We start from the raw sequence: 27,207 nt of genomic DNA on the forward strand, positions 1-27,207 counted from the left end.
GGAATATCGTCCCCCTACTGCCCTGGTCACATTGTTATAGTATTAGTATAAATGGATTTAGATGTGCTCAGCCAATCAGAAGTGGCCGCTGATTGTCATCATCATCAGGTTATATTTTGCAGCAGAGGGTGAGCACCCGCAGGTGCTGCAGCACCAATCAGGCGCATATGTATCTTTCTGGTAGTCGCCATTGGACGCATTTTAAACATGTCCTGACTGCACTTCTGCTGCTGCGCCCGCCCGTCCCTACCCACTGTGTGCATGGGCAGGTGACAGAAAATACAATGTGAGGGGAAAATAGATGAAAATGAGAGAAACGTTTGGGCTGCGGGGGGGTCAGACTGACATGGTGACGGGGTAACCCTACTCATACTATGGTGCGGTTATTAGGGATGGACGTAGCGCAGTTTCACAGCACATTAGTTACAGGCGGTGCCAGCGATACAGGTACTGGGTCACTTATCCAGAGAGCAGACAGTTTCCTCCTGCAGTCACTGTGAGGAGCACTGATGAGGGGGTTGCCAGGAGTAGGGAGTGGCTCACATACCTGTACATACAGTATAGCTAAACCCAAGTCTGCCCTGTTAAACTTGTGAGAAAAAGTGGGAGGCGACTGCTTCACAGCCACCAATCAGCTAATTTTAGGCATGACCCAGGTCGGATAACCTGGGTCTCACCATTTACACTGCACCATTACCCAGGTCCCTCGGTTGGAGTCCAAGGTCACTTGACCCGGGTTATTTTTCAGGGACCCTTTTACACTGAGCCGCTACCCGGGAAGACCCAGCAATAACCTGGGTTACTGCAGCAGTAGAAAAGGTTATAACCCGGGTTGCTGCAGGTTCATGTGCAAAAACCAGGTTATTGCTGCTAGTGTAAAAGGGGTATAACAGTCCAGGTCAGGGGCCTATTAAGAGAGGAGAGGACCCATGTGCATTCCCTCTCTGCCCGGCGACCAGTAGTGCACTGAGCACAGTTGTAGCTTCTAGGCACTAGTCTGTGCTCAGAGTCTACTGCACATGTGCAAATCGCCGGGAAAATGGCCGCGGCGGCCATTTTACCAGGCGATTTATGTAGCGGTGCTACAGCCGACGTGGGCTATTAAAAATATGAGTGCAGGGTGTGCGATGTGGGCCCCCCCCCCTGTAGTCCGCAGCCCGTGTGCACTGCACACCCTGCACTCATTATAGATACACCCCTGGCCCAGGTTTTAAGAATTTGCACGCTTGAGCACAGATGGTAAAATCAGGTGCTAATTATTTATTAAGTCATCTGTGCCCAAGCGCGGATATCCTTAAAGCCTGGACTGTTAGTGTGTGTTGAGGGCTGCATATGAGAAGCACTGCATTACATTTTACTGTGAATTCATGAATTGTAAATATAATATTAAAATGCATTTTAAGTAAACAGGGAGGAATTTTGGGTGGATTTTTCACATATGCTCTGGAAAGAGCTGACATAATATAATTACAGGTTCTCAAACTCGGTCCTCATGTTTCCAAACAGTGCATGTTTTCCAGGTCTCCTCATAGAATCACAAGTGAACTAGTTCGCTCCACTTGTGAATCTTTTAAAATGTGTCAGTGAGTAATGAATACACCTGTGCACCTGCTGGGTGACCTGGGAAATGTGACCTGTGTGGGGTCCTGAGGACCGAGTATGAGAGCCACTGAAATAATTTAATATCAGTTTTTTTATACAATTTTCTGTCAGATATCTGTCCAATCTGGCTGGTTGGAATGAAAACCTGGTAATGTATGGGAGCATATGACAGTCGATCATATGGTTTTAAACACTGAAAAAAGGACAAAAAAAATTGTTCAAATTAGTTACATTTCTGTGTTTTAACTAATTTGTCTGAACGACCATTTTTGGCTGTTTTCCAGTGTTTGTGAGCAAATGGACGACTGTCATTAGCTCCCATACATTACCAGGTTTTCATTCCAACCAGCCAGATTGGACAGATATCTTACAGAAAATTGTATAGTGGATGGCCAGCTTTAGAGATAAAATACAATCCTCACTATGAAGCCCTACCTTGTATGGATAAAACACACACACACATGCTCAGGTGTGATCATTACCTGCCCCAGGTGGGGGTATTAGCAGCTAATGGGAGGGGTATAAAGAGCTGTTCCCTGCGCTCCTGTCCTTGTGCTGTGTGTCCTGCAGGCAGAATGGGGATGTGGGTGAGGTGGAGTTGGCTGCTGGTGGTTGCGCTGGTTTATGGATCAGGATTTGCCAGTGCTGGGGAGCATGTCTTGGTTAGGCGCCAGTCAGACAGTTGGTGGAGGCATTACCAGCCCTCTGTGCTGGGTGATCCTAGAAGGTCTCATGTGGGGGCTGCTCAGCCTGTGTCTGGCCTGGGGTCTCCCAGATGGGGTGCTCAGCCTGTGTCAGGATGGAGGTCCCCTTTTAGTTATGATGTGGAGGCACCTCAGAGCTCTCCTATCAGGGTGCAGTGTGGTGAGGACACAATGGTGGTGACTGTGATGAGAGACCTGTATGGGAATGGGAAGCTGGTGAAGGCCTCAGATCTGAGCCTAGGACCCCAGTCCTGCAAACCTGGTTCCCAGAGCTCTGATACCAGTGTGGTCTTTGAGATTGGCCTCCAGGAGTGTGGGAACATAGTACAGGTAAGTCTGGGGGATCCTGGCTGTGGTGTTATGGGGATTATTCCTCATGTCTGTCTATTGTAGTGCTGTGGTCTCTCCTGGCAGCAGCTTCTGTATTATGTATTACTCTAATAGTCTCTGCCTCACACACAATGAGCAGCTGTGTATAATATAGAAGAGGATGGTTATGGATGTGCACACTTGCAACTCTCCTGCAGTAGCTGGAAGGCTCCAGAAAACTGGTTGATGCTCTTGGTCCCCCACAGGAGAGGGCAAGTCTTCCGGTCGGCCACCTTCCACGTGCTCCCCTTTGTTTATGGTCTGAGTGTGTGTACCGGAAGAGGCAGACGACGCAATTCGTGCTGAATCGTATCATTGTAGCCCTGGCTCCTACTTGCTAGTATCAGCATTGTATAGCCGGAAGCGAGGCCCCAATTATGTGAATGTAATGCCGTGCCCCTGCACTGCCCACCTATGATGCCGCCATGCTCTTTCTGCAGTGACTTGGCTGACCCATCCCGGATACTTGGTATAACTAGTAACAAACAGCAGCTGTGTCCATAATTAGTGTGTGTGTCTAAGAAGCTGCCATGAAGCATGACCTCTGCAGAAAGCTTATCCAGCATGTAAAGATCTCATGTAATAATGTAACTGTGTATGTACCGTATGAGGTCTGACTTCCTTACAGGTAATGCTTTGCGTGGTGCTCTATACTATGAGCCACCCATGCTCTGACTAGTGCGCCAAGTTGGAGTTCATTACACTTAAATGGCTACAGAACCATGGGCATGGCTATAGTGGGTGCAGGGGGGGTCTCATTGCTATGGGGGCCATGGTCCCAGGTTATACACAGTAGATGCATACTAACTTACCAGATTTGCCAGCTAAGCAAATGGGTCTGACCATCGCTCAGTCTGAATGGAGCGATGCTCTGTTTTCAGAGGTGTGTAGTGGATGTTCTGATGGTAAGGGGGCATTTCATATGGCATAATCTGAATTGGAGAAGCTATAATGTGGCATAAAATGAACTGGTGGGCACTAATGTTACATATGAAATGGTGCTGGGTAACATGAACTGGGGACATACTCAGTACATCTTACCCTGTGCCAAATCGTACACCAGATTCTAAGTGCTGAGAAAACTGCTCCACTACCAACCAATCAACTCCTGTCGTTTTTTGTTTTTTTTTTTTCCTCCCAAGCTTGGCCTATGACATGAGTTAGGAGCTGAGTGGCTGGCAGTTTATCACTCTGCAGAGCTTAGTACATCCCACCCCATAATGTGTACTGGCAGCCGTACATTGTGACATAGGGCTCTATTTATTAACATTATTTTTACTAAAATAAAGTGAAAAGGTGTTTGTTTACACACCCTTTTCACATTATTTTAGTTTCACCTGTAGTTATTACAGGGCAATTGGAGTAGAATTAGTAAAATTCTACTCCAACCCCCAGTATCACTTATTTTTAGTAAAGCAGATCGTATTTCCCATAATTGTAATGGGAAATGTGATCCGACCATAGTTACTAAAAATAAATTATAAAAAAATACCGGGGGAGGCCCTGTGATAATAACGCCACCTGGAGGTGGCGTTATCCAGGGTCTCCCCCGGTTACTGGGCTCCCACTCTGCTCTAACGGGGAGAGCAGAGCGGGGAGCCGGTACCAGTAATCAGTTATGTGGTCTAAGCAGACCGCAAGCTGATTGCTGTAAAAAAAAATTAAACATTTTTTTTTTTACTTACCTGACTCCAGGGACCGGTGATCGGGCCTCCGGTGATGGCTCCTCTCCGGTCAGCTGGTCTCCCACAGTGCACTGGGGCCCGGTCATCAGGTGATCGGGCCCCAGTGCAGTATGGGAGATCACCTGATCGGGAAGCCAGGAGAAGATCACCGGAGGCCAGTAGGATGCAGGTAAGTGTAATGAAGGGAGGGGGGGTTGCCGCGACTAGAGTGCGGATGGGATCCGCAGGGACAGAGCTTTATCGCAAGCTCTGTCCCTGCAAGGGATTTATAGTAAATCCCTGTGATATTGCCTGAATTCGCAATGCGAATTCACTCGGTAATATCACACTACAATCCGCATTCAATATGCGGATTGTAGTAAATAGAGCCCATAATGTGAACTAGGGCTCAAAAAACAAATTGGGGCATAAACTTAACTGCTGTGGAGATGTCACTAAAAGCTTTAGGACATGTGTCCCTTTAATATATTGCTATGGGACACAAGTCCCAGCGTTCCCTAGCAGATCCTGTAGGCACTAGGCGGGAACATGCCCTGCTTCACAGCTGGGTAATGCTGACCTTGGTGATCCAGACTCTCACCCTTAAAATGGTTCCCTCCAGTGACAGTCCCTGGTGAAGATGGGTAATGTTAACTAAGGGATGGTCAACTCTAGTCCTTGAGTATTCCTAACAGGTCATGTTTTCAGGATTTCTGTCTGTGGAAGAAAGTTGGATAACTGCTTACCCTGCAAAATTAACTCGCCTGTGTATTACAAAGAAATCCAGAAAACCTGGCCAGTTTGTGGTACATAAGGACTGATGTTGAGAACCATTGTCTAAATGCTGAGATCTGAGCTGAAGGGCCCCATTTATTTACCAGTCAGGAGTGACCTGGAACATAATGTAGGATCCTCTTATATACATTATAGTGACACAGCTTGTATTATCAGTCAGGGAGGATAATTGATCTGCATGTAGTACTTGGTGTCTGTGTAATAAATGGATAATATTACTCTTCATGTCATCAGATGACTGCAGACTCTCTGATCTACATAACCAGTCTGTCCTACAACCCAAAGCCCTCCAGCAGTGTCCCCATTACCAGGACTAACTCTGCCATGGTCCCCATCCAGTGCTTCTACCGCCGGTGAGTGTGGGTCAGAGGGAGGGTTATAGCTTATTAATGAGTGGGAGCTGCCACGTTAGTGACTCTCAGCCTTGGTCTGTGATGGAGAAGCTGTGCTCCTGTGTAACATTACGGGTTCTGGATTCTGAGCTGCTGTCCATCCCCCATGTCAAAAACCTGTATGTAACCCCCCTTTAACCTCTAAAGGGGATACTAACTGCGATTATGGGTTCCCCACTGCTGCTCAGTGTTTCTCAATTTACTGGCAGCCTCCTTACTACAGCAGTGTAATTGGGCCCACCTCCTGGCTGCTGCTGTCCCTTCCTCCCTCCTGCAGTGTGATCGGGCCCGCCTCCTGGCTGCTGCTGTCCCTTCCTCCCTCCTGCAGTGTGATCGGGCCCGCCTCCTGGCTGCTGCTGTCCCTTCCTCCCTCCTGCAGTGTGATCGGGCCCGCCTCCTGGCTGCTGCTGTCCCTTCCTCCCTCCTGCAGTGTGATCGGGCCTGCCTCCTGGCTGCTGCTGTCCCTTCCTTCCTCCACCTGCAGTGTGATTGGGCCCGCCTCCTGGCTGCTGCTGTCCCTTCCTTCCTCCACCTGCAGTGTGATCGGGCCCACCTCCTGGCTGCTGCTGTCGCTCCCTTCCTCCCTCCTGCAGTGTGATTGGGCCCGCCTCCTGGCTGCTGCTGTCCCTTCCTCCCTCCTGCAGTGTGATCGGGCCCGCCTCCTGGCTGCTGCTGTCCCTTCCTCCCTCCTGCAGTGTGATCGGGCCTGCCTCCTGGCTGCTGCTGTCCCTTCCTTCCTCCACCTGCAGTGTGATCGGGCCCGCCTCCTGGCTGCTGCTGTCGCTTCCTTCCTCCACCTGCAGTGTGATCGGGCCCACCTCCTGGCTGCTGCTGTCCCTTCCTCCCTCCTCCTGCAGTGTGATCGGGCCCACCTCCTGGCTGCTGCTGTCCCTTCCTCCCTCCATCATTTGGCTGTGGGCTGGCTTTACCTCACGGGAGTCCCCCTGCCCCCCCTCTGCCTCTGCTCCACTCAAACTGCCGCTACTCTATGCTAGCAGGATTGCGGACCGCTCACCGGGAACACCCTCCGCTCTCCTCATACAGCCCTCGCTGGCACCACACCATCTGACTCCCAGCCTCTGCTGCTGTTCCCGCTCCTCCTTATCTCCAAACCGGACCCTCTTCCATGACAGGATCCAAACCACTCAACACTCCGCCCCTTCCTCTACAGCAGTGGTGTCAAACTCAGGGCCCCCCCTAGCTGCTGCAGGACCACACATCCCAGCATGCCCTTCCACAGCCTTAGTATGCCCTAATGGCAAAACTGTGGCAGTGCATGCCAGGATGTGCAGCTCCACCGCAGCCGGAGGGGCCCGAGCCCGACACCACTGTTCTACAGTTTGTGCATCCGCTACACCTGAGGCACATCCTTACCAAAAAAAGTACCCTATAAACTGTTATATAACTACATAAAACATATATACTTTTTCACATACAAGTAGAATATCCACAGCCATTTTTATACATTTACCAGAGTATAAAAGTTGTGCGTATCATGAACTACAAAACTCTTTTCAGTTTGGAGATTTCAATGCACTTACTCCTATATTACTATATAACTTGATTCATGCTAAATTTAATATTTACATTAAATTATCGTTTTTGCTGCTCTGGGAAACTTAACTATACCAATTACATTATATATCTACCTTTCCCTCCGCACATTTCAATGTATTATAAATTGTAGGTAACCACCAGTATCTGGTTTGTGCCTTGTACAGATTAGGGCACCACCAGCGTATATCCTGTACAATGTAGTGATCTCCAACCCCCCCCCCCCCTACACCAGTGTTATTATGCTGTATTGGTGACTGACATGTCCCCTCTGAGGCAGTGACATTGGGATCTGACACCAGACGTCTTCCACACTTCTGTGCTCAAGACTGTGTATTATGTCACTAGTGGTCATATCTGATTCATACCTGGTTACCTACAATGTCACACAGCCCATGTACATCAGAATCTTCTCATGAAACGGAGTTCTGAGTTTCCATCACATTCCTTAGTATGGCCGACAGCGTTACTGTGTGGGTACAGGGGCTGTCGCTTTAATAGCGGGGTATGCAGTCGGGAAGCCGGCTGACGTAATCCCGACAGCAGCTTCCTGACTGATATATCACGGCGAGGGTTAAATGGCCGGCATCTACATCTAGACGCCGGTCATTTTACCTGCATCCCGATCAAAGGGATGTCGCTGCAGACTGCCATGGGGAGGGGGGGGGGGTTAGGTTCAGGGCACCTGGGGGGATTTGGGGGTTAGGCACCCCCTGAGAGGTTAGGGTTAAGCTAGGGGCAGGGAGGGTTAGGCACCCCCGGGGGGGACTTAGTGTTAGACAACACCCTGGGACTTAGATTTAGGAAGGGAGGATTAGGGTTGGTCTTAGGGGGTTAGAATTAGGTTAGGAAATACCTTCCACGATCGGGATTTCCTCCTCCTGCCAGCCTCCTGGTACCAGGATTCCCACTGCCGGGCAGGGATCTGGCAGTAATTCATACAGATTCCAATAGTGGTGCCATATTGCAGCCATTCCCTGTTCCTTGGTGACTGACTTGCAAATCCTTAGAGGATTAAAAAAAGGATGTCCCTCTTTAGTCTAGAAGACCATCCCCTGGGCTTATCTATAATGGGTGGAGTGTGTGTAGTGCACAGCAACCCTGAGGTACAGGTGGGCACACTGCACAACCTACACCCAGATCTGTGCATGTGCCTGTGCTATTTACTCAGACATATGCCCAGTAGTCTATAGCACAGTGCCAGTCCACTAAGGGCACATGCTGGTGAGTGGAAGCTGAGCACAGGCCCTCCCCTCTCGATATGCCCCCGCTGATCTAAATATTAGTTACCATTAAAGAGAGTAATTTAACACCATGTAACATTTCATTTGACATGGCTAAATCTGATCTCTCAACCCCCTCCCCCTTGTCTTATAGACATGGTAATGTGAGCAGTGAGGCCATCAAGCCAACATGGGTTCCGTTCCATTCCACCGCGTCCTCAGAAGAGAGGCTGACCTTCTCCTTGCAGCTGATGACTGGTAAATGAGGTGGTGGCTATGGTGGTGCTGGCTCTGGTTTGGTCTCTAACCCTCTGATTACCTTACAGATGACTGGAGTGCCCCCAGACCTTCCTCTGTCTTCCAGTTGGGCGACATGTTCTACATAGAGGCCTCTGTGGACACTGAGAACCACGTCCCTATGATGCTATTTGTGGATAGATGTGTGGCCACGCTGTCTCCTGATGTCCAGTCTGACCCTCACTATGACATCATTGCCTACAATGGGTATGTTATACCACTGACTGTCTAGCTGCTGTGGTCATGGCTCCACTTTCTGCTAAACCTGTCCTGTTGTGCAGGTGCCTGGTGGACGGTAAGCAAGAAGATTCCTTTTCTGCCTTCACATCCCCAAGGACCCAGCTAAGCCAGCTCCGCTTCATGGTTGATGCTTTCCGGTTCACTGGGACAGATGTCTCTCTGGTGAGGACTGATCTGTTCTCCTGGTTACACTTTCTAGTGTGGGGGCATGATGCCAGCTGTGAGTGGTAACTAGATGTATGACTATGGGCTCTATTTATTAACATTATTTTTACTAAAATAAAGTGAAAAAGGGTGTTTTCACACCCTTTTCACATTATTTTAGTTTCACCTGTATTTATTACAGGGCAATTGGAGTAGAATTAGTAAAATTCTACTCCAACCCCCAGTATCACTTATTTTTAGTAAAGCAGATCGCATTTCCCATAATTGTAATGGGAAATGTGATCCGACCATAGTTACTAAAAATAAATTATAAAAAAATACCGGGGGAAGCCCTGTGATAATAACGCCTCCTGGAGGTGGCGTTATCCAGGGTCTCCCCCGGTTACCGGGCTCCCACTCTGCTCTAACGGGGAGAGCAGAGGCGGGAGCCGGTACCAGTAATCTGCTATGTGGTCTAAGCAGACCGCAAGCTGATTACTGTAAAAAAAGGAAAAAAATGAAACCTTTTTTTTTTTTTACTTACCTGAATCCAGGGACCGGTGATCGGGCCTCTGGTGATGGCTCCTCTCCGGTCAGCTGGTCTCCCACAGTGCACTGGGGCCCGGTCATCAGGTGATCGGGCCCCAGTGCAGTATGGGAGATCACCTGATCGGGAAGCCAGGAGAAGATCACCGGAGGCCAGGAGGATGCAGGTAAGTGTAATGAAGGGAGGGGGGGGTCGCGGGGGGGGGGGAGGGGGGTCGCGGGGGTCCGCAATCGTGGGGGGCGGGGCTTAGCGTCGGTGGGGGGGTAGTAGCGGTGGTCGGTCGGTGCATGCGCGTGCTCTTAGTCACGGTATTTTTTCCAAAAATACCGCAACTAGAGTGCGGATGGGATCCGCAGGGACAGAGCTTTATCGCAAGCTCTGTCCCTGCAAGGGATTTATAGTAAATCCCTGTGATATTACCTGAATTCGCAATGCAAATTCACTCGGTAATATCACACTACAATCCGCATTCAATATGCGGATTGTAGTAAATAGAGCCCATAATGTCCCAAGATGTTTATACATCACATGCTGCATTTTTCATGAAGTTTGTTATTGGGCAGATGTACTAAGATCTGGATAGTGATTAAGTACCACTCTGCTCCTAATTGTTATGTTAGACTATTTGGCTGATGAACAATCAGATCCTAACTAATTATTTTTTTTTTTTAAAGAAATCCTAACACAATTAGGAGCTGAATGGTTGGTACTTTATCACTCTCCAGAGCTTAGTACATCTGCCCCAGTATCTCCTAAAATTGTGAAGTGGTTCTCTTGCATTAATCTTCATGCATTGGGACAGAGGTTTAGAGAAGCCCCTGTCCTGGTAGAGTTGGAAGCACAGTGAAAGCAGTATTTACCACTTTGCTGCCAAGAATCCCTCCATTTAAAAAAAAAAAAGTGCGGCAGTAGCCCATAGGTTACCAGGCCCAAGCTGCAGACATCTTCATGTTCCAGAGCTTTGTGAAATTTCACAATTTACTGTAGCTGGATATGGGGTGGTTCCTGTGACCTAAAATGCAGTAACTCCCTATATAGCTTCATAGGATAGCAGACATTGGACATTGCCAGAATGTCTTGCTAAATGACTGATAAATTGATTAAATCATGAGCTTTCAGCAACTTGATTAATGTAACCAATGGCTGAGACTAGTGCAGGAGAAGAACCTGGTAACTGGGAGCATCAATAGCAGAAGCCTCGCACTCCATTTTCCTAAACTGTTGTCTTGTCCTAGATCTATATCACCTGTTACCTGAGAGCTGCTGCAGCCTCTCAGACCCCAGATCCATTGAACAAAGCCTGTTCCTACAGCAAAGCCTCTAGAAGGTGAGCCACTGTGTAGACCCCTGAGTTACATTACTGGTGTAATGGGTAAGCTGGCTGACTTCTCCATTTCTCTTAGCTGGGCTGCTGTGGAGGGCGCCAATAACATTTGCCAATGCTGTGACACTGGGAACTGTGCTGCCCCTGCTGGTCAGAGCAGGAGATGGGAAGCTGTGCATGGGAGACAAAGAGGAATGGGGAAGAGAGAAGTCGGTGAGTTCCTCAGATGTTACCAGGCACTGGACTGCCATCTTACACCCTACCTTCTATTTGGGGCATATGAAAGCCTGGCAATGCCAGGTATTGGCTTGGTAAATGCCCCTTCTATAATGCAGATACTGGTGTCAATAAGAGCTTGTGACTTGACTCCATGCACATAACTTGTTCCTCAGTGGTTATTGCAAAAGATTTTAGGAAGCTTCCCCCTCATTGCACCTGGTTGGGGGTTCCTTCCAGGTCTGTTCGAGCTGTGCATGGCCTCACTACATGTAATAGCTGTTGCACTTCCTGCCTTGGAAATTGAGTTCTAGAAATAAAAACAAAACAATGGCAGCTGCTCAATCACTCTGGTACTTTTTCATGTGCATGAAAGAGAGGGGTCATACAAAGTAGAAAAGAAGGGGTTTTAACCCTCTATTCCTCAGCACACCAAATCATACTAGCAACAATACATGAACACTATATGGTAATAGAATTTCAGAGATATTGGTTGCATGCTTTTGCAAATACATGGGAAGCTGCTAGGCCTCATCATGGCTTTTCTGTCACTAGCAGTCCCCAACACTAACGGGTTCACGTCCGGGGCACAGAGCACCCCAAAAAACATCCAGCCCAGGGCATCACACAAAAATGGAAAAAGAGTGACAGTGCAGTGTAAAGTATAGATGTGTGAGTAATAAGTGATGAAAGAGATTAAAATATGTGACAAATTACATGAATAAAAAATAAACATAAGATGATGTGAAAAGTAACTATGTGTATTAAGTGGTGATGCCCTGAAGAGGCCCAGTCAGTGGCCCTGGGGTCTTATGCCCAAACGCTCACCCCAAATGTAATATATGCCAATTAAAGCCTCATAATAAAGGCACATATGTATTTTGGCACACATCTATACTTTACACTGCACCATCACTTTTTTTCCATTTTTGTGTGATGACCTGGGGGGGTCCTGGGCTGGACATTTTTTGGGGTGCTCTGTGCCCCGGACATGAACCTGTTAGGGACTGCTAGTGACAGAGAAGCTGTGATTAGGCCTAGCAGCTTCCCATATATTTGCAAAAGCATGCAACCAATATCTCTGAAATTCTATTACCATATAGTGTTCATGTATTGCTAGTATGATTTCGGTGTGCTGTGGAACAATGGGGTGTTAAAACCCCCTCCTTTTCTATTTCGAATTGAGTTCTAGACAAGTCTGATATAACTGTCTCCCATGTGACCATGGATCTTAAAAATGGCTTACGAGCATCTTTACACATACACTTGCCTGGGACTATTTATAATCTACTGTATCTACCAGTAGAACACTGGCTAAATGTCACACTTCTACTGGAAGTTCTGGTTGCTTGTATTAAAGCCTAACCTCTCCCCCTGTCCCCTCCCTCCCTTGCAGGTGCTCATCCAGAAGAACATGGACTGGCCACACTTGGGCCTCTTCTGGTGATTGGAGCCGAGTCTAACCCAGCCCCTGGTGCAGCCCTTAGCCAGGCTTCCAGAATGACAGCAGGATCCAGGCCTCTAGAACTGTGGGTGTTGGTGGCCATTGTCTCTGTCAGCCTGGTTGTTGTAGCTGTTGGTCTTGTGGTTGTTGGAAAATGTGTTGTAAGGAGATTCTCTCAACAAGAAGCTGTATAGAAATAAAAATCTTCAGGAAACATTTCTGCATCCTTGTCCTCATGTATCCTATAAACCAGGTGTAAAATGTAGTAGGGCTATGTAACTTATATAATATACAAGGGTCTTACAATGGATCTCAGAATCTGTCTATAGCTCCCCTACCTGTTGGATATGTAATGCATTCTGAGAACCATAGATTTTGCTGTCCCAGATCTAGGTCACAATGACACATGGAATCCCACGGGATAAAAGGTCTAGCACCACAACCTGAAAAACTGTCAGGCTGTAGGGGTTAAACCAATGCATAATGGTCCATCAGACTTCTAACATGACTCCAGTGTATGTTCTGGATCTCTGTTGGCATCAGACACATGGTGTTCCTTGGATGTATATTCTCCCTGTGTGAGCCTGGACATTGTCCTGAAGTTTTTGGTGGTTCAGAACTCGTGTTCATAATCCCTGAAGAAATGTTAATCCACAAATTGTGTTAATTGGTCCTTAAACAGTTATAGCCATTGGCAGTCCTGTTAATACTGACACCACTTCTGCTACACCATGCCATACCCATCACACACAACCCCATGTAGTGCTTCAAACACAATACTGGGAGCCAGGAAGTGAATACTGGTTTCCATATTTGATATGATCTCTCTGATATATCAATCTCAAATCAGTCCAGCCAAACTGTAGGGGTTCTTGTTGGACTGTATGATCCACTGCTTATATCCTCATGGGTATAGACAAAACAGCACCCAGCCTTCATGGAATAAGGGGCAGGTGACAAGGGGCAGATTCCAGCAGAGCAGCAGCACAAGGGTACTGCCCCATAGTGGGTGCAGTGCCTGCCAAACCTGCCCCATCATGGTACAGACAAAGGGGGTTTAATTAGAGCTTCTGCCAGTGGGAGTGGCATTTGCTGAAGCAGTCTGACATTGTTGCTTCCAGATGGGGCAGTGGATTAAGGGGAGCTGCAAGCAATGAGGGGACAGTGGTCATTGGCACGATGCATCACTTTGCTAATCACCTTTCTGCCATCCTGGGATTAAAATTATGGGGCTCCACCATCTAGAAGCCACACACTCTACATACAACTAGATCAGTGTTTCCCAACCTTGGTCCTCCAGGCACACCAACAGTGCAGGTTTCAGTGATATCCATGCATGAGCACAGATGGTTAAATCAAAGTAACTGAGGTACTAATTGAGACACCTGTGCTCAAGTATGGTTGTCCTTGAAACCTGGATTGTAAGTGTGACTTGAGGACCTTTAGTTGGGAACATCTGAGATAGTTGAAGACGCTGATTCCACCTGTAAGGGGGGCTGGAGGAGATGCAGAAGGCAGGCTGGAGATGCCATGCCACCTTTTGAGTGTATGCTGGCGGATGTAATGCTGACTGCCGGCTTCCCGACTGCTTAATCCCGACAAGGGTTAAATGACAGGCATCTAAATCTAGGCGCCTCTCATTTTACTGACAAAGGGAGACCGGCATCCCGATCTAAGGGATCCCGGGCGCTGCAAGTGGACAGCCGTGTTGGGGTTTGGCAGGGGGGGGGGGGGTTTAGGGTTGGGCACACCTGTGGGGGGGAGCTTAGGCACTCCCCTGGAGGACTTGGGTTTAGGTGGTGGGGAAGGGGGGTTAGGTTTAGGCACTGGGGGGAAGGTTAGGGTTAGGCACCCTAAAGGAGGGTTAGGAGGTAAAATTAGGTTAGTCAATACTTACCTCTGTTGGCCAGCTGCTATTGGGATTTCAACTGCCGGGCATGCGTCCGGCGGTAAATCATACAGATTCCCATTTGAGTGGCCTCGCCTTTTTTTGGAGCATACGCAAAAGTTTCCTTTTCACGATCAGACACCCTGCCCTCTGTAACTCTAGAAAGTGTGTATGTATATACTAGTGAGAACATATTTTTCCAAGAAACAGTAACCATATCTGAAAAGGTGCTAAAAACTGGGACTACCCATTATATAGGCGACACTAAAGACCTTGAGTCTGTCTGAGGTTATAACCTTAACTGTTTGTCTGGCATGATCACATTGGTCCGACCACACCAGGTTGTATTTGATCTGGTTGCAATAATCTGACCAGTCATATAAAATGTGGGTGGCTGCAGTAAGAGAATGGGGGAGGGGAGGTGGGGGGGTTTGGGCTCAGATACTTACCTAACCCCTTCTGAGATGCCACTGTCTATTTTGACAGGTGGTGGCATGACTGCTATTTCATACCCACCATCCTCCTGTGTGACATGGGACCTGAAGTAGAGAGAGACTTTCTCAGTCCAAAACACTTGAGATCTGAGGAGGTTGCAGGTGAGTGAAAGCCCAAAAGAGATATTGGATGCATTTTATGGGCATGCTGGAACCTATAGTGCACCATGTCCAAAAAATGCTCACAAATGAAGTGAAGTCTTAAACTGCATACACACACTGATTTTGTTACCAACGATTTTCTGTCAGATTTTTTAAAGTGTAATGAACGATTTTTATGAACTACAAACGATTTTTGCATATTCCCTTAATGAAAATCGTTCAGTTGACAAGTCTGACTGAACTACAAACGTGAACGCGCATGAATGATAATTGTTAATCATTTGACTCTGAATGATTTTTTTCAAACTATTATCGGTCAAAAAATCGTGTGTATGCAGCTTTAGTGACAGGGACCAGATTCCATGAACAGAACATGGGGACCCATAACACGCTGGTTTTTTTGCCCGAGGGCCCCCACAAACTTAAATCTGGCCCTGATGACAATGAAGGGGCTGGATTTCCATTTGGGAGCAAAGCTAAAATAATGAGTAACTTTGCACCAGAACCATGTTGCACTGCAGGAAGGGGATGTTTAAAATGTGCAGAGTAAAGGTGCCCATCCACTTGTAAATGCGGGGATGGTGGCACGGTTATGACATCGTAATCATACCGTCGTCTCCCTAGGGGTGAAGTGCATACACTGAACGTTCAGTGTATGCACATCAATCATCCCCGAACATGGCCAATCTGTCATTATCGCCAGATTGGCCTGCATGTTCGGCCCGATTGATGTTGGAAATTACCAGTGGGAGCGCGCATCGCTGGTGGGTGCACGATTTGCGGCCGATTACTGAGATTGCACGATTACGATGTCGTAATCATGCAATCGTACAGTGTAATCGGCTAGGGCATGGACACCTTTACGCTCATTTGCCAGAAAAGCTGAGACACCAGCCTAGTAATGCTCCTCTCCTCTGAATACAGCAGCACGATGGGGCATGGACTCCACAAGCTCTCTGTAGTACTGTGTAGATAGTGTGCACCATGCCTCCTGATTAACGCTCTACAACTCCCTAATATTCGCTCCTGGTGGAACCCTGCCATTGATATATTTCACTGCATCCCCCATATGTGTTCTATTGGGTTCAACATTTTTAAGCAGCCACAGAAACTAATTCGTACAGGTCCCTGATTAAAGGGATGATCTGGCAACCCTATGGCCTCAAGGGGGTAAATTTACTAAAGTGAGAGCTTTTAGAAGTGCGTTTTAGAAGAGATGTTGCCCATAGCAACCAATCAGATTCTAGCTATTATCTTCTAGAAGGTGCTAGTTAAATGTTAAGTAGATTCTGATTGGTTGCTATGGGCAACATCTATTCTAAAACTCACTTCTAAAAACTCTCACTTTAGTAAATTTACCCCTAAGAGTCCAGGTTTTAAGGATATCCATGCTTGAGCACAGATGGTTAAATCAGGTACTAATTAAGCATAGTTGCCGACTTTCTGGCTGCTCCTTCCGGGAGGGAGCAGCCAATTCGGCAGGGCAGCGGGGGCGTGGCTGAAAAAGGAGGCGTGTCTGGACAGGTGCCTGTCGTTTGTAGGTGTCATGGGGGCGGGGTCACGCGATCGTGTCATTTTGGCCCCGCCTCCGCTACACAATGCCGATAATACAGGCATTGTGAGGCAGGGGGCGGGGACAAAATGACACGAATCGCGTCACTGGCTGCCCTCGCAGCGGGGATTAGTAAATTGGGGGGATCGGGAGCTGCACTGTCATGCTTTCCTGCCTTTCCGGGGGGGCGGGAGCTGCACCCGATTATCGGGAGGCTCCCGCCCAAATCGGGAGGGTAGGCAACCCTGTAATTGTCACCTATGCTCAAGCATGGATTTCCTTAAAACCTGGACTGTTATACCCCTTTTACACCAACATAAAAATCCTGGGTTGATGTGCATCAGTCTGTGTCCAGCCGCGTCTAGGGACCCAGGGATCCAACTCAGGTACTTTGCAGGGTTGACCACGGGTCAATTCCATGCCACCCTGCAGTGACCCGGATCATGCCGCATGATGCCCCATTGGCCAGCTTCAGTGGCACTTTGAGATTACATCATCTCCAAGCGTCCACTGCAACGTCGAAGAGCCGGGTCACTGCAGGCCCGGCTCCAGTGTGAACGGTGCCAACACAGGAATATCCTGAGTCGGCGCCGCAGTGTGAAAGGGTGCTGTGCCGGGTCTGATCCGAATTGGAATAGTGGAGCTGATTCAGACCCGCTCGCTAGGATGCGAACGCTCGTAGCTGACCGATAGTTGCGATCTGCGCATGCATCGCAGTGGTCGTGCGCGTGCTCGAACCAGTGCGAACGCTGGGGAAGCAATCGCTCGCTGCGCATAGACAGCCCAGCAGAGTGAGTGACAGGAGAAGCCGTTTGTGGGTAGTGACAAAGGCTGGCCACTAGAAACGGGGGAGTGGAGGTGCGAACGCAGGCGTGCCTGAGTGTTGCAACGCCGTTCCAGAGGCGTGTATAGTTAAGCAGCAGCGTCATAGTACACGTCACTTGGTTGCATTTCACACTGAAGTGATGGCAGTGCTTGCGGCAGAGTACAGTCAACCTCAAGCGCTGCAAGCACATCCGATGGTACTCGTTGTACCAATGTTTCATGCACTTCCAGGAGATGACGTAAGTAAACAGGAAGAAACTTTGGGTGGGATATTTCAAATATGCTCCGTAAAGAGCTGACATGATATAATTTAATAGCTATTTTAGAGATAAAATACAATCCCTATTGGGAAGCTCCTCCTTGTATGGATAATACATACACACGCTCAGGTGTGAGCATTACCTGCCCCAGGTGGGGGTATTAGCAGCTGATGGGAGGGGTATAAAGGGTTGATCCTTGCACTCCTGTCCGTGTCCTGCAGGCAGAATGGGGATGTGGGTGAGATGGAGTTGGCTGCTGGTGGCTGTGCTGGTTTATGGATCAGGGTTTGCCAGTGCTGGGGACCATGTCTTGGTTAGGCGCCAGTCAGACAGTTGGTGGAGGCATTACCAGCCCTCTGTGAGGGGATCTCCTAGAGGGTCTCATGTGGGGGCTGCTCAGCCTGTGGTCTCCCAGATGGGGTGGCCTGGGGTCTCCCAGATGGGGTGCTCAGCCTGTGTCAGGATGGGGGTTCCCTGTTAGGTATGATTGGGGGGGGCTGCTCAGTCTAGACAGCTGGTACCACCCCAGAGCTCTCCTATCAGAGTGCAGTGTGGTGAGGACACAACGGTGGTGACTGTGATGAGAGACCTGTATGGGAATGGGAAGCTGGTGAAGGCCTCAGATCTGAGCCTAGGACCCCAGTCCTGCAAACCTGGTTCCCAGAGCACCGATACCAGTGTGGTCTTTGAGATTGGCCTCCAGGATTGTGGGAACATAGTACAGGTAAGTGGGGGATGGGGGGGTCCTGCCTGTGGTTTTATGGGATTATGCCTCATGCCAGTGATTGTTGTAGGGCTATAGTCTCTCCTGGCTGCAGCTTCTGTATTATGTACTACTGTAATTAGGGGTGTGCACCGGCCACTTTTCGTGTTTTGGATCTGGATTGGTTTTGCCAAAACAACCTTTCTCGGTTTTGGGTTCTGGGTTTTGTTTTGGATCTGTTTTTTTTTTTTTTTCCCAAAAAAAAAACAGCTAAAATCACAGAAATTGTGGTTTTTCTGCTCCTATGCTATTATTAACCTCAATAACATTAATTTCCAGTCTTTTCTGAACACCTCACAATATTGTTTTTAGGCCAAAAGGTTCCACCAAGGTAACTGTATGACTATGCTAAGCGACACGAGTGGGCGGCACAAACACGTGGCCATGCAGTGGCAGACAGGATGGCCCCAAACAGTACATAATGCAAAGAAAAAAGAGGTGCAAGATGGAGTTGTCCTTGGGCCCTCCCACCCACCCTCCTGTTATATAAACAGGAAATGCACACTTTAACAAACCAATCATTTCAGTGCCAGGGTCTGCCACACGAGTGTGGCTGAAATGATTGGTTCCTTTGGGCCCCCACAAAATAAGATGGCAATTAATCTGTCCCTGCACAAACTGGCTCTACGGAGGCAAGATGTCGTCCTCATCCTCCTCATCCACCGATTCCTCACCCTCTTCAGTGTTGTGTACATCCTCATCCTCACAGAGTATTAATTCACCCCTGCTGGAATCCACCACCACAGGTCCCTCTGTACGTTCTGGAGGCTGGTCTCCCTGGAAGAATTGATAATTAAGTTTGAACATCTTCTCCACATTTTGTGAAAGCAACCTCCTACGCCTTTCACTGATGAGGTTCCCGGCTGCACTAAACACACTTTCGGAGGACACACTGGAGGGGGGGCAACTCAGGTAAAATAGAGCCAGTTTGTACAGGGGCCTCCAAATTGCCTCTTTTTCCTGCCAGTACAGGTACAGACTGTCTGACATGCCTACTTGGATGCTGTCACCGATGTAATCCTCCACCATTCTGTCAATGGTGACAGTATCATATGCTGTGACAGTCACATGTCAGAAATTGTTGCCTGGTCGTTCAGTCCGGACCAGATGTCCAAACTTGCTCCTGTCTGCCCTGCATCCATTTATGTGATATACACGCGGCTAAGGCGCACACAAACACAGAAAAATATATATATTTTTTTTTTTTAGGCACTTTGGGGGTTACACCACCCTTCAACAGACGAGCCAGCTGGCCCTTTACTTATGACACAGGCGCACGCTTGGCATGCTACTTTGTTGATGCAGGTGCGGCTACAGCACACACAATTCACAAACACAGAAAAGAAGAATTTTTTATGTTTTGTAGCGCACTTTGGGGGGGTTACACCACCCTTTAACAGACAAGCCAGCGGGCCCTTGGTTTATGACAGACGCACGCTTGGTGCTGTTACTTTGTTGATGCACGTGTGGCTACTGCGCACACAATTCAAAAAAACAGAAAAGAATATTTTGTTGGGTTTTTTTTGGAGTGCACTATGGGGATTACACCACCCTTTAACAGATTTATGACACAGATGCACGCTTGGCGCTGCTACTTTGTTGATGCACGTGCGGCTAAAGCACACACAATTCACAAACAATAATTGTTTTTTTGCATTTGGGGAAGCACTCCTGATGAGCAGATCACACCCTGGACAACACTACAGCACCCCTTTAGGACTACAGCCTTTATGGGACACTGCACAACACAGCCCAGCCAGCCCCTATAGACTTTGGAGTGGACACAGCCCCTATGGACAACAGCAGCACAACACAGCCCAGCCAGCCCCGATGGACAACAGCAGTACAACACAGCCCAGCCAGCCCCGATGGACAACAGCAGCACAACACAGCCCAGCCAGCCCCGGTGGACAACAGCAGCACAACACAGCCCAGCCAGCCCCGGTGGACAACAGCAGCACAACACAGCCCAGCCAGCCCCTATGGACAACAGCAGCACAACACAGCCCAGCCAGCCCCTATGGACAACAGCAGCACAACACAGCCCAGCCAGCCCCGATGGACAACAGCAGCACAACACAGCCCAGCCACCAACTCTAAATCCGGAACAATTGAGAACTTCAAGCCTAAAGACGACTGAGTTCCCAAATCGTTTCCGCCCAGATGGATAATCAAAACTGCCGGGGGACCAAATTCCTCAGCCCTCTCATAAAGCCGGGGAATTAACTCTACCCAACACATGCCTCTCTGACCCAACCACCTAACCCGGGGGACCACTACTGACAAGGAGGACGAACAGATCAAGGAGGATCTAGCGGCCCAAAACACATAGGAGTGTCCTATAAACCACACCGGGCAATCATCCAAATGGCCACCTGCAAAAGAATAAATGAACCATATACTAAAGGTTCAGAGGACTGCCTTAGGAATAGCTGAACACAGACAGAGAGGAGGAAAAAGCAGGAGGGAAGGGATGAAAGTCCACGAGAGGCAGCATCAGTGGCAGCTCCTATTCTAAAAGAATGCGTGCCATAATCCATAGGGGATAGACCAAATGCAACACTGAAAAACCCATCTGAACTGAAACTGTGACCATCAACATGCATGAACCATGACCCTCAACCAACACATACGCCTTTAGCTAAGCATACAGGGCACAACCGGGAGTCAGTACAGGGATGCAGAGGAACCTAGCGGCCCCGTCCCAGATGATCAGCCTTTGAGCGCCAAATGCGGCATAAAATAGTATCATTTAGAAGAACATGGGAGCACAGTAGCTGTGACAGGGCTGTTTTAAAACAAGCAACTAACTCTCCAATGCGAAAAGCCCCGTAAAAGGCCATCGCGAAGGTGAGTTGGAACAGGCAGGGCACGTAGTTGGAGGAGCAAACAGAAGGGAGAGCCAGCACTAAACTGAGCAATATCGCAGTAGTGATGGGACGCCTAGTATCCGGCGCTATCGGAAGTCCTGCGCGCCCACCCCTTCAAGGCCCGACTTACTAAGGAACTCCTGGTAAAATCGTGCTGACCCCACTGCGCGTGGCATCCATTCAGTGACTGGAGAGGGCTGGGGGAAGCCCAGCTAGTGAAGTACCCCCCAAACCTGACGTCATTTGGAGGCATGCCCGCACATAGGGGGCACAGCCTACTGTAATTAGACCATACCCCCATTTTCGGTTGCACGCGGCGAAGTTGGGGGCGCACTGTAAATGGCTGGCACAGGGTGCTCCGACCCCTGGAGCCGGCCCTGGGTGTAGGGGGTCTCATTGCTATGAGACCCAGAGGCTTAGAGGGGCCATGGACCCAGGTTATACACTGTAGGTGCATACCAACTTCCCAGATTTGCCAGATAAGCAAATGGGTCTGACCATTGCCCAGTCTGTATGGAGATGCTCTATTTTCAGAGAGGCGTGTAGTGGATGTTATGATGGTAAGGGGGCATTTAATGTGGCATAATCTGAATTGGAGAAACTCTAATGTGGCATAAAATGAACTGGTGGGCACTGTCATAATCAGAATTTGGTGTACTATGTGGCATAATGTGAACTATGGCTCAGAAAATAAATTGGGGCACCACTTTGGGGCATAACATTAACTGCTGTGGAGAAGTCACTCTAAAAGCATTGGGACAGGGGGTCCTATAAAATGTTGCTATTGGGCACAAGTCCCAGCGTTCCCTAGCAGTTCCTGTATGGCCGCTGGGACTTGTCCTGCTCCACAGCTGGGTATCCCTGACCTCGGTGATCCCATTTCCCAACCATCACAAAACTGGTTCCCTTCAATGCTACTAGTGACATTCCCTGGTGCAGATGGGTAGTGTTAACGAAGTGATACTAAGCTCCAGATCTAAAGTAGTCCTAGCAGGTCATGTTTTCAGGATTTCTTTCTGTGAAAGCAAGTTGGATAACTGCTGACCCCGCAAAATAGATGAACTCACCTGTGTATTATAAAAGAAATCCAGAAAACATGACATGTTGGTGGTACTTAAGGACTGACATTGGGAACCACTGGCCTATAGCAAATAAATGCTGAGACCTGCATCTAATGACTTGTTTACCAGGCAGGAGTGACCTGGAACATAATGTAGTATGTGTGTATGTATGTATGTATGTATGTATGTATGTGTATGTATATATATATATATATATATATATATATATATATATATATATAAATTTTTATTATTGACATAAGTTGTATTATCAGTCAGGGAGGATAACTGATCTGCATATAGTACTCGGTGTCTGTATAATGAATGGATAATATTACTCCATGTCCTCAGATGATTGCAGACTCTCTGATCTACATAACCAGTCTGTCCTACAACCCAAAGCAGTGTCCCCATTACCAGGACCAACTCTGCCGTGGTCCCCATCCAGTGCTTCTACCCCCGGTGAGTGTGGGTCAGAGGGAGGGTTATAGCTTATTAATGAGTGGGAGCTGCCATACTAGTGACTCTCAGCCTTGGTCTGTGATGGAGAAGCTGTGCTCCTGTGTAACATAACGGGTTCTGGCTTCTCTAGATGCCCTTCACTGAGCGGACCTTGATGTCATCAGTTACTGTCCACAGGGGAGCCAAGAAGGGGGGGGGGCTTGCTGGAGGGGCCTGGCCGGGGCCCTGGTCTGGCGCCATAGGAGGTGTGGTCACGCCCCTTAGAAAAAAACTGTAGCTGGGGAGGGGGGCACTGTGCCCCTCAGCTTGGTGCACAGCCAATGGGGGAGCAATCGGTGTGATCGCCCCCCCCATAGGCATAGGTGACTGCTGCTTTAGCAGCCACGAGCAGTCTCCCAGTGCAGCCCAGCAGCTGTGACTCAAGAGGGAGGGGCAGCTGTGTCGGACACGGGCCCCTGCAGCAAGCCCGGGTAATTGGTACCTGCGACCCTGGATATGCCCAGTAGTCTATACCACAGTGCCAGTCCACTAAGGACACATGCTGGTGAGAGAGTGGGGGTCAATGCAGAAGCTGCACACAGGCCCTCCCCTCTCAATATGCCCCTGTATCTTCCCACTGTCTGATCTAAATATTAGTTAGTTGGCCTTCACCTAATGAATTGAGGAATGTTGGTGTAAACCATAATTTTGTAAGACAGAAACACATGCTGCCATACCTAGTAGATTGGTCACAAGAACAGGACGGTAACTAATCTCACCATTAACGAGAGTAATTTAACACCATGTAACCATTCATTTGATATAGCTAAATCTGAATTCCTAACCCCCCCCCCCTTCCCTTTGTTTTATACAGACATGGTAATGTGAGCAGTGAGGCCGTCAAGCCAACATGGGTTCCGTTTCATTCCACCGCGTCCTCAGAAGAGAGGCTGTCCTTCTCCTTGCAGCTGATGACTGGTAAGTGAGGTGGTGGCTATGATGGTGCTGAGTCTGGTTTTGTCTCTAACCCTCTGATTACCTTACAGATGACTGGAGCGCCCCCAGCCTTCCTCTGTCTTCCAGCTGGGGGACATGTTCTACATAGAGGCCTCTGTGGACACTCAGAACCACGTCCCTATGATGCTGTTTGTGGATAGATGTGTGGCCACGCTGTCTCCTGATGTCCAGTCTGACCCTCACTATGACATCATTGCCTACAATGGGTATACTATACCAGTCACTGTCCAGCTGCTGTGGTCATGGCTCCGCTTTCTGCTAAACCTGTCCTGTTGTGCAGGTGCCTGGTGGTTGGTAAGCAAGAAGATTCCTCTTCCGCCTTCACATCCCCAAGGACCCAGCTAAGCCGGCTCCGGTTCATGGTTGATGCTTTCCGGTTCACTGGGACAGATGTCTCTCTGAGATTTGATCCATCCTTCTGGATAGGCATTCTAATGTGGAAACATTCCATTTCTAAGATGCAGGTAAGGGTGCAGTATAAACATCTTGGGGCATATTCACCACAAAGTGGTGTAACTAGTGTATTTGGAGCCCAGGGCAAGATGAAAAATTGAGCCCCCCTATGTGCGTGTGAAAAAAGGGGGCATGTTAACATGACACCCCCCCACCACCGTTTCCTGTCACTCTGGGAACATTCCTTTCCATTCCACATGCACCTTTATGCCCCTCTTGCAATGCCCAGTCCAGTAGTGGTGCCCTTTATGCAGTGCCTCCAGTAGTGGTCGCCCCCCCCTATGCAGTGCCCCTGGCCGGTAATGCCCCTTACATACACACAACACTTACCTGAATCCCCACCACCGTCCGCTACTCCATCCTCCTGTTTGGTACTATGGGGGAGGTCATGATGTCTCTCTCATCACCCACTGCGGGAGCCGGAAGGAACTCATGAGCTCCAGCCTGGCTCTGACAGTGAGCGCAGCAACCAATGAGTCTGGCTGACTCTCATTGTTTACTGAAACACACACCGCCACCATGTAGTATGAGTGTACTACCAAGTGGTTTTGCGGTGTAGTGCGGACCGCATTCACTGTGGTCTATGCTGACTTTACCAGACCTGGACCATGGTCGGGCATGAGCCCTGGCTGACCCGCTCTGGTTACGCCACTCAGGTCTGGCTCCAGGGGTCTGAGCACCCTGTGCCGGCCCTTGAAAGGGCGCCCAAACCGAATTTGGGTGTGTTGCCTAATTACTATAGGCCACGCCCCTGCGTGACGTTATTTGGAGGCGTGCCCACTTTACTGAGGGTAAAGCCCAGCACTCCGTCCCTGGCTGAGCTTCCCTCAGCCCTCTCCCGTCAGTGAATGGTTGCCGTGGCATCAATTCACACTTCGGGGCTTCCGGCACAGCTGCGGCGGTGGAGGTCCCCATCCTCCCGATTTGACCACACGCGGGCCACTTCAGCCCGCGGGTGGAACAGCGGTACAGTACTGTCCCGCTGAAATCGGGATACTGGGGAGGGATGCACCCTCTACGGGTGGCGCCCCTGGGCGACCGCACTGGTCGAACACCCCTAGAGCCAGCCCTGACGCCACTGATCACGTGCATTTTTACTGCTACTTAAGTTGTGCCTAAAATTAGCAAAGCAATTTATTGATCTTCAGGTGTTGGGACTAAGCTGCAGAAAAAACACTGTCCTAGCGCAAACTTGTAACTATCACCTTTTCTGAGCCTGGGCCCGGCCAGTGTAATGTGTGGCCGTCGGGCTGTGTATGCACCAGTATGGGCCTGTGAGAAGGGCGACAAAGTATCCCTCCATTTAAAGAAACAAAGTGCAGCAGTGGCCCATAGGATACTGCGGCCAAGTTACTAATATATTCACAATCTAGAGCTTAGTCAACTTCACAACTTGCCCCCTTAGGTTTCCATCTCTTGTGACCAAAAATGCAGTAACCCCCTATGTCGGGCTCCCAAACATGGTCCTCAAGGCTCCCCAACAGTTCAAGTTTTGGAGATATCCATGGTTGATCACAGGTGGCTAAATCAAATTGACTGAGATACTAAACCACCTGTGATCAACCATGGATATCTCTAAAACCTGAACTGTTGGGGAGCCTTGAGGACTGCATTCGGGAACCTCTGCCTTATGTAGCTTCATAGGATAACTGAAATCGTGAATCTCCAGAATGTCCTGTGACTTCTTGCAAAAGTACTATTATAAATATGCCCAATGAAATCATGAGCTGTCAATGGTTTGACTCGTGTAACCAATAGTGAAGACTTGTGTAGGATAATAACCTTGTGACTGGGTGCATCCCTAGCAGAAGCCCTGCACTCCCTTAAACTGTAACTGTTGTCTTGTCCTAGATCTATATATCACCTGTTACCTGAGAGCTGCTGCAGCCTCTCAGACCCCAGAGCCAATGAACAAAGCCTGTTCCTACAGCAAAGCCTCTAGAAGGTGAGACACTGTGTAGACCCCTGAGTTACGTTACTGGTGTAATGGGTAAGCTGGATGACTTCTCCATCTCTTAGCTGGGCTGCTGTGGAGGGCGCCAATAACATCTGCCAATGCTGTGACACTGGGAACTGTGCTGCCACCACTGGTCAGAGCAGGAGATGGGGCTCTGTGCAAGGTAGACCAAGAGGAATGGGGAAAAGAGAAGTTGGTGAGTTCTTCAGATTTACCAGGCCCTAGAATACCAAGTTCCTTGCGCACTACCAGATTTTGAACCTGAAGAGGGGGTTTCTTCCAGGCCTGTTTGAGCTGTGACTGATAAAGCCTATGACCTCACTACCTGTATTAGCACTTGGCTCCTGCTGCCTTTGGAATTGAGTTCTAGACAAGTCCTTGACATTACAAAGCCCCCAGCCTGGCCATGACTCTCAATGATTTATTGGTACTAATCCCTTGCATGGGTTAAGGTCCTCATGAGTGGATGGCTAATAGTTCCAGACAAGTGTAACCTCTTTACCAGTGCTTTATACCTCCTGTATCACTCTTCTAATGGAAGTTCTGGTTGCTTGTATTAAAGCCTAATCTCTCACCCATGCAGGTTCTCATCCAGACGAACATGGACTGGCCACACTTGGGCCTCTTCTGGTGATCGGAGCAGAGTCTAACCCAGCCCCTGGTGCAGCCCTTAGCCAGGCTTCCAGAATGACAGCAGGATCCAGGCCTCTAGAACTGTGGGTGTTGGTGGCCATTGTCTCCGTCAGTCTGGCTGTTGTGGTGGTTGGAAAATATGTCATAAGGAGATTCTCTCACCAGGAAGCTGTATAGCAATAAAAGTTGCAGAAAAACCTTTCTGCTTCCTTGTCATGTTTCCTATAATCCTGGTATAACCTGTAATAGGGCTTTGTAACTTGTATAATTGTCTAGGGCCTTACAGGGAACTCAGGATCTGCTTGAAGCTCCCCTGCTTGTTAGATATGGTTTACAGAATGCATTACATAACTTTTGCTGTCCCGGATCTAGGTCA

At 48.8% G+C, this 27,207-nt stretch overlaps 1 protein-coding gene and 1 pseudogene across 2 annotated transcripts; both read left to right on the forward strand.

Annotated features, from left to right (window-relative positions):
* The first annotated feature begins 2,144 nt into the window (after nucleotides 1-2,144).
* Nucleotides 2,145-12,731, forward strand: LOC148473763 (zona pellucida sperm-binding protein 3-like). Its single transcript, XM_088459528.1, has 8 exons — nucleotides 2,145-2,636; nucleotides 5,369-5,487; nucleotides 8,458-8,561; nucleotides 8,630-8,807; nucleotides 8,882-9,002; nucleotides 10,767-10,858; nucleotides 10,935-11,068; nucleotides 12,468-12,731. The coding sequence occupies exons 1-8, from the start codon at nucleotides 2,178-2,180 to the stop codon at nucleotides 12,707-12,709; spliced, it is 1,449 nt and encodes a 482-aa protein (XP_088315654.1). The 5' UTR covers nucleotides 2,145-2,177; the 3' UTR covers nucleotides 12,710-12,731.
* A 5,131-nt stretch (nucleotides 12,732-17,862) lies between these two features.
* LOC148473764 (zona pellucida sperm-binding protein 3-like) lies at nucleotides 17,863-27,008 on the forward strand (annotated as a pseudogene). Its single transcript, XR_015872954.1, has 8 exons — nucleotides 17,863-18,379; nucleotides 22,692-22,792; nucleotides 23,646-23,749; nucleotides 23,818-23,994; nucleotides 24,069-24,190; nucleotides 26,096-26,186; nucleotides 26,261-26,394; nucleotides 26,782-27,008. The product of XR_015872954.1 is annotated as a zona pellucida sperm-binding protein 3-like (transcript).
* The last annotated feature ends 199 nt before the right edge of the window (nucleotides 27,009-27,207 follow it).

The sequence above is a fragment of the Taudactylus pleione genome, unplaced genomic scaffold (genome assembly GCF_031769625.1).
Source record: "Taudactylus pleione unplaced genomic scaffold, aTauple2 ptg000913l, whole genome shotgun sequence".
NCBI lineage: Eukaryota > Metazoa > Chordata > Amphibia > Anura > Myobatrachidae > Taudactylus > Taudactylus pleione.

Coding starts and splice junctions, on each gene's coding strand:
- LOC148473763 (XM_088459528.1), top strand. CDS start 2,178: ATGGGGATGTGGGTGAGGTGGAGTTGGCTGCTGGTGGTTGCGCTGGTT. Junction 8,562..8,629: donor CTCCTTGCAGCTGATGACTG/GTAAATGAGGTG, acceptor ATTACCTTACAG/ATGACTGGAGTGCCCCCAGA. Junction 10,859..10,934: donor TACAGCAAAGCCTCTAGAAG/GTGAGCCACTGT, acceptor CATTTCTCTTAG/CTGGGCTGCTGTGGAGGGCG.